Raw genomic sequence first — 19,515 nt, forward strand, 5'->3', positions numbered from 1 at the left:
ATGTTTTCCCCATTCTGTTGGTGCCGTTTCACTCTAACGATTCTTTCTTTTACTGTACAGAAGCTCTGGAGTTTAATTAGGTTCCATTTGTCTATTTTGGCTTTTGTTGCCAATGCTTTTGGTATTTTAGTCATGAAGTCCTTGCCTAGGCCTATGTCCTGAATGGTTTTGCCTAGGTTGTCTTCTAGGGTTTTTATGGTGTTAGGTCTGATGTTTAAGTCTTTAATCCATCTGGAGTTAATTTTAGTGTAAGCTGTCAGGAAGGGGTCCAGTTTCTGCTTTCTGCACATGGCTAGCCAGTTTTCCCAACACCATTTATTAAACAGGGAATCCTTTCCCCATTGCTTGTTTTTGTCAGATTTGTCAAAGATCAGATGGTTGTAGATGTGTGGCATTTCCTCCAAGGCCTCTGTTCTATTCCATTGGTCTTTATCTCTGTTTTGGTACCAGTACCATGCTGTTTTGATTACTGTAGACTTGTAGTATAGTTTGAAGTCAGGTAGCATGATGCCTCCAGCTTTGCTCTTTTTGCTTAGCATTGTCTTGCCTATGGGGGCTCTCTTTTGGTTCCATATGAAGTTTAAGGTGGTTTTTTCCAGTTCTGTGAAGAGGATCATTGGTAGCTTGATGGGGATAGCATTGCATCTGTAAATTAGTTTGGGTAGTATGGTCATTTTGACAGTATTGATTCTTCCTAACCATGAACATGGAATGTTTTTCCAGTTGTTTGTGTTCTCTTATTTCCGTGAGCAGTGGTTTGTAGTTCTCCTTGAAGAGGTCCTTCACATCTTTTGTTAGTTGTATTCCTAGGTATTTTATTCTGTTTGTAGCAATTGTGAATGGCAATTCGTTCTTGATTTGGCTCTCTTTAAGTCTGTTACTGATGTATAGGAATGCTTGTGATTTCTGCACATTGATTTTGTATCCTGAGACTTTGCTGAAGTTGCTTATCAGTTTAAGGAGATTTTGGGCTGAGACAATGGGGTCTTCTAAATATACAATCATGTCACCTGCAAATAGAGACAATTTGATACCACCCTGAATGTGCCTGGTCTCATCTGATCTTGGAATCTATGCAGGGTCGGGCCTGATTAGTACTTGGAAGGGAGACCACATTAACACTTCTTCATCAGCTTTGTCCTCTCCTCATTTTAGTTTGGAGATGAATTGAATTAAACTCCTCACTTATTGCCTAGGGTGTGTTCATGTATATTCTTCTGTTTGCTAGTTTAGAACGTCATGCTGCTTATATCTGTTTTCTGAGGGAAAGAATGAGAAGCCTGGATACCTTTGTGCAAGCAGATTTTTTATTATTTGGGAACCTGGCATTTGTTTCTCCTTTGATTTAGGAAGATATACTTTTCCCTTTTTGGAAAACGGCCTTGCCAGTTTCTGAATGACACCCACTGTGTACTGCAGATGATGAGGCACAATGGCCAATTGTTGAAGGAGATGGAAACCCATTGACAATCAAGAATAATAAAAGAGCCTTCTACATAATACATTGATCCCAAATCATAATACAGGCTAATCATCAAAAACAAAATGGACTGCTGTTTATCTTCCCACTTATTGGCTAAGTGTCTAGTAAACTAGCTTTGTCCTTGTGTTGGGGGTTCATAAGCATCTGTGGTTAAGCTTATCAGATGTAAATTTAGTTCAGATGCCACTCAAAAAATCTGAAACTTGATTTGAGTTCCCTGTTACACCCAGCGCTTCATTTCAAGTGCATGTACTCACCTCCCAACGTGTATGGGTTTGTGACCCTTCCTTTATTACAGGGGATGCTAATAGAAATTAAGAATTTAGGGGTATGATACAGTTTGACCACATCCAGGAATATAAACACTGACATTGTTTTTTCTGTTTCCTTAGGTCCTGTGGAGCATGTTCATCTCCGAGTTCCATTTGTTGCCATAAGAAATAAGGAGGTCAACATCAGTGCGGTCGTGTGGCCCAGTCAACTGGGGACGCTTACCTATTTCTGGTGGTTCGGCAACAGCACAAAGGTTCGGCCCTTTCTGATTGGTGTCAAATTGAATCTGTACTGAATGCTCTCATGTTCCAGCTTTTATTAGGCTACTGGGGGCACTGAGAATACAGGCAATACAAGATAAAACCTCTGAACCCACAAAATTGAATAAAACATACCTCTTCACACCACGTTCATTACTTTAATAGGGAAAGTTCAAATAATCCTAAGGAAGAAAGAGTACTTTGAGAAATTCTACAAACCTGCATGTTCTTCCTTCTCTAATCAATATTTCTCAAATTTAATTTGTTCCATTTTGCTTTAATCTTGGCCTTGGCCTGGTTATACAATGTCAAGGAAGTTAGTTAGCATCTCTGAGATTAAGTGGCTGTATCTGTCAAATATGAACTAGATATCTAAATGTAGGGTTGTCAAAATTAAACAAGATAACACATGTGAAGAATCCTTATCAATACTTGCTAGCTGTTCTAGAAATGCTAGCATTCTTTTTAGGCAAGGTAGTGAGGTTTCCACATCTCAAAGAAAGGAAGGAAAGAGGCCAAACTCTGGACTTGCCATATACTCCCTGCTTCCAGCCATGATGATGGCAACACCTATGTCAAGTATGATCACAATTGTATGACAGAGGCTGGGAGCAATTTGGGTGAGAATTCCTCAGATTAATGTTCTTAATGTTCTTCTCTATTCCTGTTTTATAAAGAACACTTCATTTTTGTGGAGTTGTTAAGCTCACAGCAAAATCAACAGATGGTACATAGAGATTTTCCATATATTCTATGCTGCTTCTTTATATATATATATTATACATATATATTATATATGTATTTTTATATATTATACACATAAAACATATATAATATATATAATATATTCTTTATATACATATTTATATATATTCTTTATATATGTATATAAAAATATATATATATTCTATGCTGCTTCTTTAATTATACACACACACACACACACACACACACACACACATATATATAATTGCACTTTAAGTTCTGGGGTACATGTGAAGAACATGCCGGATTGTTGCATAGGTACATACACAGCAATGTGGTTTGCTGCCTCCATCCCTATCACCTATATCTGGCATTATTCCCCATGTTATCCCTCCCCAACTCCCTACGTTCCCACTGTCCCACAGACCTCAGTGTGTGATGCTCCCCTCCCTGTGTCCATGTGTTCTCATTGTTCAGTGCCTGCCTATGAGTGAGAACATGCAGTATTTGATTTTCTGTTCTTGTGTCAGTTTGCTGAGAATGATGGTTTCCAGGTTCATCCATGTCTCTACAAAGGACATGAACTCATCATTTTTTATGGCTGAATAGTATTCCATTGTGTATATGTGCCACATTTTTCCTGACCAGTCTATCATCAATGGGCATTTGGGTTTGTTTCAGGTCTTTGCTATTGTAAACAGTCCTGCAATGAATGTATGTGTGCATGTCTTTATAATAGAATGATTTATAATCCTTTGGATCCATATATGCTATGCTTCTACATATGTATAGCCTCCCTCATTGTCAACATCCCCATCAGAATGTTACATTTGTTGTAATAGGTGAACTTACATTGATACATCATTATCACTCAGAGTCCATAGGATTCATTTCTGGTTTTGTACATTACGTAGGTTTGTATAAATGTATAATGACGTGAATCTACCACTATAGTTTCAAAAAGAAGAGTTTCACTACCCTAAAAAATGCTCTTTGCTCCACCTATTCATACCTACCTCCTCATTAATCCTTGGAAACCAGATATTTTTACTGTTTCTGTAGTTCTGCCTTTTCCAGAATGTCATATAGTTGGAATCATACAGTATGCATTGTTTTCACACTGGCTTCCTTCACTAAGTAATATGCATTTACGTTTCTTCCATGTCTTTTCATGGCTTGATAGCTTATGTCTTTTCGGTGCTGAATAATATCTCATTGTCTGAATGTATCACAGTTTATTTATCCATTCACTTATTGAAGAACATATTGGTTGCTTCTAAGTTTGGCAGTAATGAGTAAAGCTGCTATAAACATCCATGTGCAGGTTTTGTATAGACATAAGTTTTCAACTACTTTGGATAAATACTAAGAGCATGATTTCTGGATCTTACGGTAGCAATATGTTTGGTTTTGAAATAAACCACCAGCTGTCTTCCAAACTGGTTGGACCATTTTGCATTTCCAGCAGCAGTGAATGAGCGTTCTTGTTGCTCCATATCCTCACTAGCATTTGGTGATGTCGTGTCCTGAATTTTGGCCATTCTAATGGCCATGTAATGATATCACATTTTTGTTTAAACTTGCATTTCCCAGATGACATATTTAGAGAAATTTTTCATATGCTTATTGCCAAGTATATAACATCTTTGGTGAGTTGTCTATTAAGGTCTGTTGCCTATTTTTAAATCAGATTGTTCTATTACTTAATGAGTTTTAAGGATTGTTTGTATATTATTGGATAATCTTTTATCAGATATGTCTTCTGCAGATATTTTCTTCCATTCTTTGACTTTTCAATTTCTGACAGTGTCTTTTGTAGAGCAAAAGTTTTTAATTTTAAGGAAGTCTGGTTTATCAGTTATTTTTTTCATGAATCATGACTTTTGTGTTGTACATGAAATGACTTCACCATACTTTTTTTTACATACGTTTGAGTTTTATACTTTTGAGTTTTACATTTAGATCTGTGATCCATTTTGAGATCTTTTTAAAGGAATAAGATTTATGCCTAGAGTCATTTATTTTTGCATGTTGATGTCCAGTTGTTCAAGCACCATTTGTGGAAAATACTATTTTTACTCCATTGTATTGGCTTTACTCCTTTGCCAAAAATCAGTTGATTGCACTTATGTGGTCTATTTCTGGGCTATTTATTCTGTTTCATCAGTCTATTTGCCTGTTTTCACCAATACAACCTGTTTTAATTACCATAGATTTATAATAGATCTTGAAGTTGAGTAGAGTCGGTTCTTCAACTTTGTTCTCCTTCAATTTTATGTTGACCATTTTGAATCTTTTGCCTCGCTATGTATACTTTCAAATCACTTTGTCGATATCTACAAACTACCTTGCTAGGATTTTTATTGGCATTGGATTGAATCTATCAGTCAAATAGGTAAGAACTGACGTCTTCACAATTTTAAGTATTCCTATCCATGAACATGGAACATCTATTTATTTAGTTATTATTTGATTTCTTTCAACAGAGTTTTATAGTTTTTCTACATGGATCTTTTACATGTTTTGTTAAATTTATACAGAAGTATTTTATTTTTGATGGTGCTAAAGTACATGGTATTGGGTATTTTATTTTTTTGTTTTAATTGATATGTAATATTTCACATATTTATAGAATATGGGTACTTATTAAATGGATAGAATGTGTAGTGATCAAGTCAGGGTATTTACTGTATCCATCAACCTTAAGTATTTATTATTTGTATGTGTTGGAAACATTTCAAGTTTTCTCTTCACGTACTTTGAAATATATAATATATTGTTGTTAACTTTAGTCATGCTACTCTGCTGTCAAACATTGGAACTTATATCTTCTATATAACTGTATGTTTGTACTCATTAATCTGCCTCTCTTTATCTTCCCTTCCCCTCCAACTCACATGGTCTTTCCAGCCCTTGGTATCTATCATTCTATTCTCTGCCTCCACGAGATCAACTTTTTTAGCTCCCATGTATTTGTGAGAATGGGTGATATTTGTCTTTCTGTGCTTGACTTAATTCACTTAACATATTGACCATCCATGTTGCTAAAAATTACATAATTTCATTCTTTTTATGGCTGAGTAGTATACCATCGTGTATTTATATCATATTTTCTTTTTTTTTTTTTTTGGGGGGTCTTTGTCAAGGCATAGGCGCTTAATGAGTATATAGTTTAATCTGAGGCTTTCAACCCTTTGACCATGAAAATGAATTCCAAGGAATTAGCCAAATTCTTTTTTCTCTCTATTCAAAATTTAACATTTATCTTATTGCCTGTTTTTTTTTTTTTTTTAAACAAAAGGAAGAAAGAGAAAGAGGAAGAGGGAGAGAGGATGGGGGTATTGCTTTATTGCCCGGGCTAGAATGCAGTCTAAATATGGGTATGCCTATAATTGTCCTTAATAATGGAGACATGAAAGAAAATGAGGGAAGAGAATAGCAAACAAGGAGCCAACCAAGATTTCTTTTAAACTTCTAAGTTGATATGATGTGGTACTGATAAGAGTGTATATTTTGTATATTTAAAGTGGAGAGTTCTATAAATGTTAATTACATTTACTTGTTCCAGATCTGAGTTCAAGTCCTGAATATCGTTGTTAATTTTCTGTCTCATTGATCTGTCTAATATTAATGTTGAAGTCTCCCACTATTATTATGTGGGAGTCTAAGTCTCTTTATAAGTCTTGTATGTCTGCGTATTCCTGTATTGGGTGCGTATATATTTAGGATCTTTAGCTCTTCTTGTTGTTGCATTGATCCTTTTATCATTATATAATGTCCTTCTTTGCTTCTTTTGATCTTTTTTGCTTAATTGTAACTTCTGCTTTTTATTTATTTATTTATGCTCTCTGGTTGGTTGGTAAATCTTTCTCCATCCCTTGTTTGAAGTCTTTGTGTATCCTTGAATGTGAGATGGATCTGGATGCAGCATACTGATGGGTTTTAGTTTTTTATTCAAATTGCCTGTCTTTGGATGGGGGATTTAGTCAATTTAAATTTAGAATTAATAATAATATATGTGAGTTTAATACTGCCATTAGCTGGCTATTTTGTCCAATAGTTGATGTAAATTCTTCATTATATTGATGCTCTTTTTGATAATTTTTTTAGAAAGGCTGATACTGTTTGTTCCTTTCATATGTGTAGTGGCTCTTTCAGAAGCTCTTGTAAGGCAGGCCTGGTGGTGATGAAATCTCTGAGTGCTTGCTTATTCACAAAAAACTTTATTTTTCCTTCACTTGTGAAGCTTAGTTTGGCTGGATGTGAAATTCTGGGTTGAAAGTTCTTTTCTTTAAGGATGTTGAATATTGGCCCCCACTCTCTTCTGGCTTGTAGGGTTTCTGCTGAGAGATCTGCTGTAAGTCTGATAGGCTTCCCTTTGTGGGTAACCTGACCTTTCTCTCTGGCTGCCCTTAGTATTTTCTCCTTCATTTCAACCCTGGTGAATCTGACGATTATGTGCCTTGGAGTTGCTCTTCTTGAGGAATATCTCTGTGGTGTTCTCTGTATTACCTGGAGTTGAATATTATCCTGCCTTACTAGGCTGGGAAAATTTTCCTGAATAATGTCCTGAAGCGTATTTTCCAGCTTGGATTCATTCTCTTCGTCACATTCAGGTACACCTATCAAGCGTAGATTAGGTCTTTTCACATAGTCCCATATTTCTTGGAGACTTTGCTCGTTCCTTTTTATAATATATATCATATTTTATTTATTTATATATATCATATTTTCTTTCTCCTTTTGTCTGTTATGGTTACTTAGGGTTAATTCTATATCTTTCCTTTTGTGAATAGTATTGCAATAAACATGTAAGTGCAGGAATGCCTTTGATATACTGATTGCTTTTCTTTTGGATAGATAATCAACAAAAGGATTACTGGATAGGGTGGTGGTTTTATTTTTAGTTTTTTTGAGAAATCTCCATACTGTTTTTCATTGAGGCTGTACTAATTTACATCTCCACCAACAATGTATAAGAGTTATTTTTTTCTGTTATGTAATAACAGCATCTGTTATTGTCTTTCTAATATTGGCAATTCTAACGTGGGTAAGTTGACATCTAATTGTGGTTTTGATTTGTATTTCCATGGTGATTAGTGATATTGAGCATTTTTCAATATATGTACTGGTCAAAATGTCTTCTTTTGAGAAATGTCAGTTCATGTCTTTGTCCACTTAAGAGTTTTTTGGCTTACTATTGAATTGTTTGAGTTACTTGAATACTCTGGGTATTAGTCTGTGGTCAGATGAGTAGTTTGCAAATATTTTGTCCCATTCCACAGGTTATCTTTTCATTCTATTGTTTTCTTTCCTGTGTAGAAGCATTTTTAGTTTAATATAGTCTTGTTTGGCTAAATGTATTTTGTTATTCATTTGGTGGGTTCTTCCATTCAGAATTCATCTGCATTTTTTTAAATGTCTAATTCTTTGGTAAATTTCTCATTCATACTCTGAACTGTTTTTCTGATTTCTTTGCCTTGTGTTTGTGAATTCCCTTCTATCTCACAGATCTTCTTTCAAATCAATGTTTGAATTTCTTTTCTGGGATTTTATAATTGTTTTGTTTGATTGGGATTTATTACTGGAGAATTATTGTATTCCTTCAGAGTTGTCACTTTTTCTTGCTTTTTCATGTTTTCTGGGTCCTTACATTGATACCTGTGCAACTGGTATAATGGTCACTTCCTCCAATTTTTTGAATTTGCTTTTGTAGGGAGGGACTTTTTCCTGAAGATGTTTGTATGGTGTTGGTTGAGTAGGACACTTTGGCTATTATTCTGAGTGCATGCATTAGTATAATCTCTGTGTGATTTCTTGTACCTTAAATAGCATCAGTGGCAGCTATGATTTCCTTGCCAGATCAGGGGGCAGTTATTAGTGGAGGCTGTGGAAAATTTTTGCAGGGGTCTGGGATACTAGGTGGGCCAGGGTTTGGCATCCTAGGGTAGCAGCAGTGGGCTGATTATGCATATTAGGGACCTCAGGGTGGTGTATGTCGGCCTTGGTGTTAGAAGGCCCAACTGCACTGATTTTTGGGCCTCCAAGTATCTTGCTTATACTCATAGTGGTGCACCAAGTAGATGAGTGGGTTCTCTGCCCCTTGGGCAGGAGGTGTGATGTAGGTGATGGTAGTAGCAGTGGCAGGACAACCCTCTGGGTCTTGAGCAGTTCCCACTGGTGGCTGCAGTGGGCTGGGTGGTTCAGTCTTCATATCTGCAGTAGTTAATGCAGGTGGGTGCCAGCTCTGGTGGTAGTGGCAGGGTGGTGGGTCCAACCTGGTGGTGGTGGCAGGGTGGTGGGCTCAACTTCAGGTGTCTCAGAGGAATGCTGAGGTACTGATTGTGGTGGACTAGGTAGTGTGATCCTCAGACCCTTACACTCTCAGATTGAGTGCTCTGGGTCAGGGGAGGGCAAAGCCAGGCTACGAAGTCATATCCTCAGGTCCCCTGGTGTTGTGTGCAGGTGGGCTGTAGTAGACAGTGGTGGGGTGATTACTAAACCCCAGGTGGGATGCTTAGGTGGGGCAGTGGAAATGGTTGTACTATAGCCTTGCTACTGGGGAGGGCAGAGTTGCTTTTAGTGGTGGACAGGGTTGCTTTAATTGTGGCCATAGTCAGGTAGGTAGGAAATAGATATATTGCTTGTATCTTAGCTTAAGTGGCAGATACTTATATTTCACTTGCACTTCAGTAACTTCATTGGCAACTGGTGCTTTACTCATGTCTTAGCCTCGACTGTAGCAGCTCACACTTCACTCACCTCCCAGCCCATGGCAACAGCCCATAGTAATGGCAGCTATGGGTGGGGAGAGGGGCTCTGTTTGGGTGCCTGAAAATGCACAGTGGCTCTGCTGCTGGTGGCAAGTGTGACAATTGCCAGTGGCCTGTGCCTTGGTCCACATAGCAGCAGCTAACTGTTGACATTCCCCACACTGCCTGTGGGGAATGTCAAGAGGGCTTCAGGAATAAGGAGATGTAGTCGCTGTTGGGCCCCAGAGCAGGGTGAATTCTGTTGGGAACTGGGTTCTCAAATTGGCACCTTGCTGCAGCTACTTTGGACTTGGATGTGTGGAGCCCAGTGTGAGCTCCCTCTCTTGAGCACTGACATTACAGTCTCCAGGAGAGCTGCTTATGTTCGTTTCAGGGCCCACAATGGTCAAGGGCCTCTCCAGTGACTAGGGTTGTAGGAGTCCATGGTAAGAATGTGGACTTCTGGAGGCCTCTCACTTACCCCTTTCTCATATTGGGGAGTCCCTTTCCACGCTGGGGAATCTCTCCAAACTCACAGCTGATCCTGGCCAAGCAGGCTGCCTTGCTTCCATGTCATTCACTGCTTTATGTGCTTCCTGTGACTTCTCTTTTGAATTCTAGGATTCTTTCTTAGATGACCTATTCAAAGTGTGATTGTCTAGTTACTATTTTTGGTTCTTATATGGAGAGGATGAGTGCAAGCTGCCTCTGGTCAGCCATCTTGAAGCTCCTTGGTATTGGATTTTTAATTCAAATCACACTTGTTCATTGCTGGTATATAGTAAAGTGATCAACTTTTGTATATGAACCTTGTGTCCTGTAACCTTGCTATAATCACATATTAGTCCCAGGAAATTTTTGCTTGTTGTTGTTGATTCTCTTAGATGCCTACATAAGCAGTCATATCATCTATGAGAAAACAGTCTTCTTTCTTCTTTCCCCATCAGTATAACTTTTGTTTATTTTCTTGTCTTATTGCATTAGTCAGGACTTCCAGTACAGTGTTGACAAGAAGTGGTGAGAGGGAACATCCTTGCTTTGTTGCTGATCTTAATGGGAAAGCTTCTAGCTTCACACCATCAATTATGATGTTAGCTATAAGTTTTTTGTTCTTTATCATCTTGGGGAAGTTATAATAACAACTCTAAGTCAAATAATCTCTTTCTTTTTTCCCAATAAACTAAGAATAGTTTATAAAGAGTTGTTACTATAAATGGGTGTTGGATTTCCTTAAGGGCTTTTTCTGTGTATGTTAATATGATCATGTTCTTTTTTCTTTAGCCTGCTGATGTGATGGATTACATTAATTGATTTTTAAATGTTGAACCAGCCTTGGGATAAATTCTGATATTGGTCATTTTTTATACATGATTGGATTCAATTTAGTAATGTTTTATTGGGGATTTTTGCATCTTTGTTTCTGAGAGTTATTGATATTTAGTTTTCCTTTCTTGTAATATATTTACCTGATTTTAGTATTTGGTTGATGCTGGCTTGATTAAATGAGTTAGAAAGTATTCTGTCCTATTCTATTTTCTGAAAAATAATATGGAAAAATTGGCATAATTTCTCCCTTAAGTGTTTAGTAGAATTCACCAGTAAAACCATCTGGGACTGGTGTTTTCTCTTTCACAAAGTTATTAATTACTAATTCCATTTATTTAATAGATATAGTCCTGTTCAGATATTCTGTTGCATCCTGTATGAGTTTTAACAGATTGTGTCTTTCAGGAAATTGATCTGTTTCATCTGAGTTATCAAATGTGTGGGCATAGAAGTGTACAACATATTCCATTGTCATTATTTTAATATCTATAAAATTTGTAGTGATGTCCCCTCTTTCATTTCTGAGATTAGTAATGTGTGTCCTCTCTCTTTTAGCCTGGCCAGAGGCTTATCAACTTTATTGATATTTTCAAAGAACCAGATTTTTGTTTTATTGATTCTTTATTGATTTCCTATTTTTAATTTGATTGATTTACAGAAATCAATAAAGAAATTATTTCTTTTTTTCTGCTTACTTTGGGTTTTATTCTTTTTCTTGTTTCTTGAGATGAGAGGTTAGATGGCTGATTCTAGCTATTTCTTCTTTTCTAATATATACACTGAATGCTATACATTTCCTTCTAAGTACTGCTTTTGCTGCATCCCACAATTGTTAGTTTTGTTTTAAATTTTTATTTAGTTGAAAATACTTTCAATTTCTCTTGACATTTATTTTTTGACTTATGTGTTATTGATGTGTGTCTTGTTTAATCTCTGTGTATTTTGGGATTTTCTAGTTATCTTTCTGTTAATTATTTATTGCTCAGTTTAACTGTAGTCTGAGAGCAGACATTGTATGATTTCTATTCTTTCATTTTTGTTAAAATGTGTTTTATGGCCCAAAATGTGGTGTAGTTCAGTGGATGTTTATGTGGGCTTTAGAAGTCTGTGTATTCTGCTGTTGTCTGATAAAGTACTCTATAGATGTTAGTTATAGCCAATTGAGTGATGGCATTATTAAATTCAACTATGCCCTGATTGATTTAATTTTATTTTTGTATATCACTCATACTTTTTTAAAACTCTTTAAAGTGATTGCTCTAGAATTTGCTATATACATTTACAGTGAATCCAAGCCTATTTAAAATAATACTATACTACTTCAATAGTAGTGAGAATGGCTTTTAGTAAAAATTATAAATTCTTGTCTCTTGTCAATTCTCTCACTGTTTTCACTCATTTCACTTGTATATGAACATACATAAGATATATACATAAGTATACATAATCAAATACTTTGTTCATATTATTATGTTGAACAATTTTTTTCCTGTTAAGTCAACTGAGAATAATAGTTTTCTAAAAAAAGTTTGCCTTCATTTATTCTTCATCAGTGTTCTTCATTTCTTCATGTGGTTTAAGTTTCTGACCTATGTGTCCTTCTGTATGAAGAACTTTCAATGTTTTTTTGCAAAACAGGCCTACTGACAGTACATTTTTAATTTTTTTTCTTTATTTGAGAAAGTATTTTTTTCTTCTTCACTTTTGATGGATAATTTTGCAGAGTAAAGAATTCTAGATTGTGGGAATTTTTTCCCTCAACCCTTTAAATATTTCTCTATACTTTCTTCTTGTTTACGTGGTTTCTGGGGAGACATTGGATATAATTCTCATCTCTTCTTTATATGGAAGGTGTTTATTTCCTCTGGCTTCTCTCTGGATTTTTTTTCTTAATCTTTGATTTTTTTTTGTAGTTTGAAAACAATACATCTAGGTATAGATTTTTCAGCATTTATCTGTCTCAGTGTTCGCTGAGTTTTGTGTGTTTCTGGTTTGGCATCTGACATGACTTTGCTGTGATTCTCAGTTATTATTAAGATTTTTTTCTGTTTCTTTTTTGTTATTCACATTACATGCATTTATACTATTTTCAGTTGTTCCTCATGCTTGAATATTCTATTCTTTTTTTTTTCCTTTTGTTCTCTGTGCTTTTTTCAGTTTTGGCAGTTTCTGTTGAGATGTTTTCAGGCTAAGAGATTCTTCCTCAGTGTGTTCAGTCTACTAATAAACACATCAAAGGCATTTTAAAATTTCAATATAATGTTTTTGATCTCTAGCATTTCTGTTTGTTTTTCACTTAGAATTTCCAACTTTCTGTTGACATTACTCATCTGTTTTGGCATGCTGTCTACTTTATCCATTAAATCTTTTAGCACAGTAATTAAAATTATTTCAAATTCCTGCTCTGATCATTGCAACATCCCTGTTATATCTGACTCTGATACTTGCTCTGTTTCTTCTATGTTTTTTCCTCCTTTAGTATACCTTGTAAATTTTTCTTCATAGCTGTACATGATATAGTGGGTGAAAGGAATGACTGTAAATAAGTCTTTAGTAATATGGTGGTAACATGTAGAAGGATGGGAAGCTTTTATCAACCTATGATTAGGTCTCAGGCATTTACAGGTGTTTCTATTTGTTCTCCCTCTCCTGATCCCCCAGGTTGGTTAGATTAGCTAGAGTGGACTGTAGGTAGGTATTTACGTTCTCTCATATGGAAGGAAAAAGTGAGATGGAGTTGTGTATTTTAATTCTCATAGCTTAGTTGGACTATAAAACCCCTTCAGTTTAGGCTCGTATTTATAAGTTTCTTCTGAGAGCAGATCTTGTTAAAAAGAACGTAGTGCTCTGATGTGTATTTCAAAATAATCATTTTCCCCCTCCTTCTGCTATAACCATATGGACAATTTTCTTTAACATTTTTTGGAAGTAACTGGTCACCTACTGTTGATAAAATTCACAAAGTCATGGGAGGCTTCCTATGACTGAATCCCCCTGGGATTTTGAACTCTCACACTTGTGTTTTTTTTTAACTGTCGTTTGTTTTTTTTGTTTGTTTGTTTGTTTGTTTTTGAAAAGTCATAATGTGATCAGCATTCCTGTCATAGAGAAAGCTTTAACTTAAAAAACATAATTTAAATAAAGTATAGCATCAGACTTGGAAATGCTGGATATCTAAAACGAAGGGAAATAAATATTCAGATTCTGGTCAGTAACACCAAAGAACACTTCATCCTACCCTTACTTCTGCATACGTGGGAGATAACTTATCCCTGATCTTTTTTAGGGAGGCAGCATAATACAGTGGAGAGAACATGGACCTAGGATTTAGGGTTTCTTGGGTGAAATTTCCAAAACTGCTACTTCTTAGCTGTGTGAGAACTTGATAAAGTTATCTGTCCTAAGATAAAATTGACTCACCATAAACTGGAAAGAATAATGCCTATCTCAACTCGATTGTGGTGAAAACTAAGCTAACACTATTTACTTGGCACAGACTATGTACTCAATAAATGGATACTTTTTATTACGTCATTAGAACTTATATTTAGCATGGGTTGGTAAAATATAGAGCAAGATTCATGGACCAGGGAACCCTTTTCTGTTTGCATTATTTGTGCCTCATATTTTCAAATTAATTTCTCAGTAGAGATGACTAATGCATTTCCATTTCTGGGATTATTCTTCACCAGGACAATAGATGGGTAGATCATTTAATAAAAGCCCTATTTGTTACATTGGAGAAGTTAAGCTCCCTGTCTGAGATAAACATCCCAAATTCAAACACTTGGTTAATTGCAGAGACAAACAGAAAACTCGGGCCTACGAATTCCCATTTATCACACCCTCTTCCCAGCCCCAGTTGCTTTAGCTGCACCACTAGAGGTGTTTATCTTCTGGAGGTTACATAACCTAAAATTATGCCTCAAAAACCAGCAGATATACATAGTAAAGGAAAAAGAGAAAGTCATTCAGGGAGAAGTTAGAAAGAGGAGGATTTTAAGTTCATTTCTCCTGTGTGGATGTGAAGGTTTGGCTGTGAAGTCAGAGAATTATTTCTTGTTTTAGTTCATTTACCTTGTGATCTTTTCTGAGAAATTTCTGTGAGCAAGAAGGGCAGTTCTTGACTGTTAGCAACACAGTGATTTACTCAGCAGCCTCGGAGGAATGGAAGACACAATGTTTCTCTACAGCTCTATTTTTTCTTTGAGTGCTGCTTCTAAGACCTGAAATGCCATGCAGTGTCTAATAGGTATTTGATTAAAAACAAATAAATGGACAAAGTGATTGGGGATTCTAGTTTATATTTCTGAAATAATTATTTATGTTAAATTGAATGAGTCAATCTGAGTTTGTATCAATTTCTCTAAAGCAAGGATACTATAATATGTAATATATGAACATGACTTAGTTATTATTTGAAATCTACTGTATATCTCTCTGTCTCTCCACTTCTTTTTTTTTTTTTTTTTTTTTTTGAGACAGAGTTTCGCTCTTGTTACCCAGGCTGGAGTGCAATGGCACAATCTCGGCTCACCGCAACCTCCGCCTCCTGGGTTCAGGCGATTCTCCTGCCTCGGCCTCTGGAATAGCTGGGACTACAGGCACGCACCACCATGCCCAGCTAATTTTTTGTATTTTTAGTAGAGACGGGGTTTCACCATGTTGACCAGGATGGTCTCGATCTCTTGACCTCGTGATTCACCCGCCTCGGCCTCCCAAAGTGCTGGGATTACAGGCTTGAGCCACTGCGCCGGCCTGTCTCTCCGCTTCTATCTATCTATCTACTGTCTACTACCTACCTACCTACCTACCTACCTACCTATGTTATGCCATATTATGAAAGGGCATTTTAAAATTACATATTGACATTATAGGTTTTTATTTTTTTAATGGTGACCAGAGATATTCCCTTGGTTAGGAATTTTTCATCCAAAAGCTTGAGCATGAAATGCTGCACAAATACCCGGGTCCCAGAGGTTTTACTAGGTGGTTTTGTTCCCAAAGAACTAAGAGAATGATAATCCATGAGAGGCAGAAGAATAGAGTGGTTTCAGAGCAAGACGAACCTAGTTGGAGTCCAGACAGAATCTTCTTTGCCTTATGCCTGTAATCAAACCATTTAATTTATTTGAGTCAGTTTTATTGATTGTAACGTCTGGGTAATAACAGTAGTATCTATGCTCAAGTACTGTTTCAAAGATTAAGTAAAGAAAGGCTTAGAAAACGTTTAGAACAACACATCAAGCATTTGGAAGTAGTAGTCACTGTTGTGCTCATCATTTGCATAAACGGTATTTGTATTTAGGTTAAAAATCTGACTTGGTTCCATAGATTATACTCCAATTTCTAAAAATGGTTACTTGGTTCATTTGAAAGAGGTGCATTTTCAGTGCAGTGCTATTTGCTAACCCCATGCCAGAAACACATCAAGGTGGCCATGGCACCCATTAGTTGATCCAGCAAGCGCTATGTTTGGCTGGCAAATGAGTGAATGTCTCTGGGTATGTGGTGAGTACTGTGATTTTAGAGCTATTTGGTTCCCTTTGACTAGCAAACTGACCTGTAAAAGTAACTAATACTAATTTTGAGCATGTATTTCTGTTGCTCATTGTATACTAGTCTCTTTATACATGTTATTTTATTGTTATCAGAACATCACTGATGAAATAGAAGTTATTCCATTTTACAGAGGATACAATTAAGACAATAACCTTGGAAGGTGATGTTTTATGGCTATTTTTAGGTATTTGTGTTTGTTTGTGTGACTAGGTTACTATGTAAGTAGTTGAATTAAATCATCCTACTGATAAAAGTGAATTGGCCTGCTGCCTTTATAATCAGACTTTTGTGTGCTGCTAAAACGGATAGAAGAACACATATGACATTCTCCTTAGCTTCAGGGAGATTGTATCCCCAATAAGAAAGCACAATGAGCACATATGCAATAATTGGCAAGCAAATATGTTGTATAGGTAAATAGAAAAGAGAAAGAATTTCTGAAATCCAACTATAGGCTCATGTGCCTAAAGCCTATCAGTGGTCAGTGTGAAATTGCATCAGTACTTTTGTGGATCTTTTTTAAGAGCCTGTAGTTTGTGTTAGATGTTGTGAGGAATACAGAGCAGTGTAAATTCCATTTGTTGCTTTCAAGAAACATGTAATGTATTTGAGAATATGAGGCTAACGTTCAAGAAAAGATAAAAGAAGGTATGCAATAGGAATGTAAAATGACTGGCGAAGTCAAGCAGCCTATCAAGTGTTGGATACAGACTTTGTTGGTCACTGAGTGAGTTGTATACAAAGTGGAGCCTAAGCTGGTATGGAAGGAGTAGTAGAATTGAGGCAGAGAGGAAAGAGGGATTTTTGTTTAGAGGTTAGGCTTTGGTGCTGGTTAGAGGATTAATTTTGGCAGAAGTTGGAGAAAAAGCTGAAAGGTGAGGAAGATAGATGACAGATAGCTTTGAATGATAAAAATGCATGCTTTTCCTTTTGTCACAAAAATTCTGATTTAGGGTAGATTTATATAAAAATAGAACCAGATTCCTGGACAGTGATACTTTAGACAGATACTGTCAAACAGTTTTGGGATGTATTTAACTCCTATGTTTGTATATCTATATTTGGGGAAAAGTGCTTTTTTAACCTGTGAATTTTCACATTAATCTCATAGGCATAAAAATATGGGAGTTTCAGTTTACTACCTTCAACTATTTATCATCTTTCCCCACCTATTATCACCAGTCATTCTTCCTCCCTTAAAAAGACACACAAAGACAAAGGAATAAAGCAAAACAGTATTTATAACTACTAGTTTAGCTTTAAACGATTAGCTTACTATACCATTTTGCTTTATTTCTTTAATAGTATCCATAGCTACTAGTTTAATTTTAAACTAATGTATAGAACCATGAATTTGATTCTATCTTCTATCATTAGTTCCGTTTAGTTTTAAACTAAACTAGTAGCTATAGATACTATTTTGCTTTATTTATTTGTCTTTTTGTGTTCTTAAGATTTTTTATATAGTTCGAAATGTGGTAGATCCACAATCCACAATTATATATCCAACCTTTGCACTGCATGTGATTAGAACGTTGCACTCATTACTGTATAATCTGCTGAAGGTTTTAAATAAGGCAAGCATAGTGACTGCATAGTCTGTCCAATGTGGGACTGGCAGCTTTTATCAAGGCATGCATTTTAAATTGTAGAGATTTTAGAATGTGCAATCTTAACTTGACTTACCATGTCTGGGAAACCGATGTAGGCTGCATGCAAAGATTTCCCTGCAGCTTGCTTATTTCCATTAGTCAAGTGGAAATCTCATAACCAAATAGTCACACACAACTTTGTCGATTTCTTGCCAGGCTCAGTGGATAATATGTGACCTGTCGCACATGAGGGATTCTCTGTGGGGAGAGATGTAGCTCACAGCCTAGGCATGGCATGAGATATTTTTCTAAGGGGCCTTGCTGTGGGCTGGCTCTGTAGATTGGATGAAGCACAGAGACAGAGAAGTCAATCAGCTGCCTGTTGGATTTGTGAGGCTCTGAAAGGCCAATTTGCTGGGATTAACAGAGGTCTGGCTTAATAAATGTGTCTGCTTGCCTAATATATTTGAGTAAATGAACCTTAAAATACTTGATTTAATTTAGCATTGGGCACCAGATATCAGTGGCTGATGAAGAACTCAAGAATCCTGTTGAGTGTTCCAGCTTTGCAAGGAAGGTGAAATCAGCCATGCTGCCATAACAGCTGATGAGAAACAAAAGCAGTTTGGAAAACAAAATTAGCTCCTGCCATTTCCCAACACAAGAGTCTGTGGCTCGCCACCTGGAGACCAAGTGTTCCCATTCGGTGCAGTTTGTCTGCTGTGGCTCAGTGCCCTGACTGGCTGGCAGGAGGGCACATGCTCTCTTAAACTTCAGATGGCATTCCCTTTGCCCTGCATTCCTGCACCCTTGCTGGGCCCTGGATCTTCTAGGGAAACAGCCAGATGGAGACAAGATCAAATCTGCTAGGTCAGGAGGAATTCCATTCCTCTCAAAAGAGATTCCATTGCCCAGGACAGCACCAGCCACCTGAATCTTAGGAATAGTGGGCAGAAAAAGGAGAGAGGGCCATGTATACTACTGAGAGCAGCAGAAGATGAGCTGGAAGTAGTGAAGATTCTCTGAAGAGAAAACTGTTAAGGGAGAAAAATGCCTCGTTGTAATAGGTGGTAAAAGATGAGAAATAGCCGAAGGCAGTAAAACAAAATGGAAAGCTGAGAGAATTGTGCAGTGAACATCCACAAACACACCACATGTAGTCTATTTGCTCAGTCTGTTCTATCACACGTCTGTGTGTCCATCCTTCAATATCCATCCATTAGTCTATCTTGATTTTTTATTCATTTCAAAGTAAATTTAAGACACCTATATACTTTGTCCTAAATGATTCAGCTTGTAAATCATTAACTATAGTTGAATATTTCTTTACACTTTTACCTCTGTGGGGGTATAAAACCTATCAACAATGGAATGCACAAATCAACAGTGTGCATTTACTGAGTTTTGAAAAAGACATTCACCTGTGTAATCCAAACTCCCAGAAAGTCCTTCCATGCCCCTTCTCAGTCAATTTTCAGCCCAGTCAACAGAACCAACCACTATTCTACTTTTTCATCATAAATTAGATTTGCTGGTTTGGGGATTCATCCATACTGATTATA

The 19,515-nt window shown here is 36.5% G+C and overlaps 1 protein-coding gene across 1 annotated transcript in view; it reads left to right on the forward strand.

The window, feature by feature from the left end:
• The window catches only part of SORCS3 (sortilin related VPS10 domain containing receptor 3), a 616,572-nt gene that overhangs the window by 574,225 nt on the left and 22,832 nt on the right, over positions 1–19,515 (forward strand). Inside the window, exon 20 of the mRNA XM_003922497.3 lies at positions 1,876–2,009. Coding sequence (XP_003922546.2) covers positions 1,876–2,009 — 134 coding nt within the window. The remainder of the gene's footprint in view (positions 1–1,875; positions 2,010–19,515) is intronic.

The sequence above is a fragment of the Saimiri boliviensis genome, chromosome 12, assembly GCF_048565385.1.
Source record: "Saimiri boliviensis isolate mSaiBol1 chromosome 12, mSaiBol1.pri, whole genome shotgun sequence".
NCBI lineage: Eukaryota > Metazoa > Chordata > Mammalia > Primates > Cebidae > Saimiri > Saimiri boliviensis.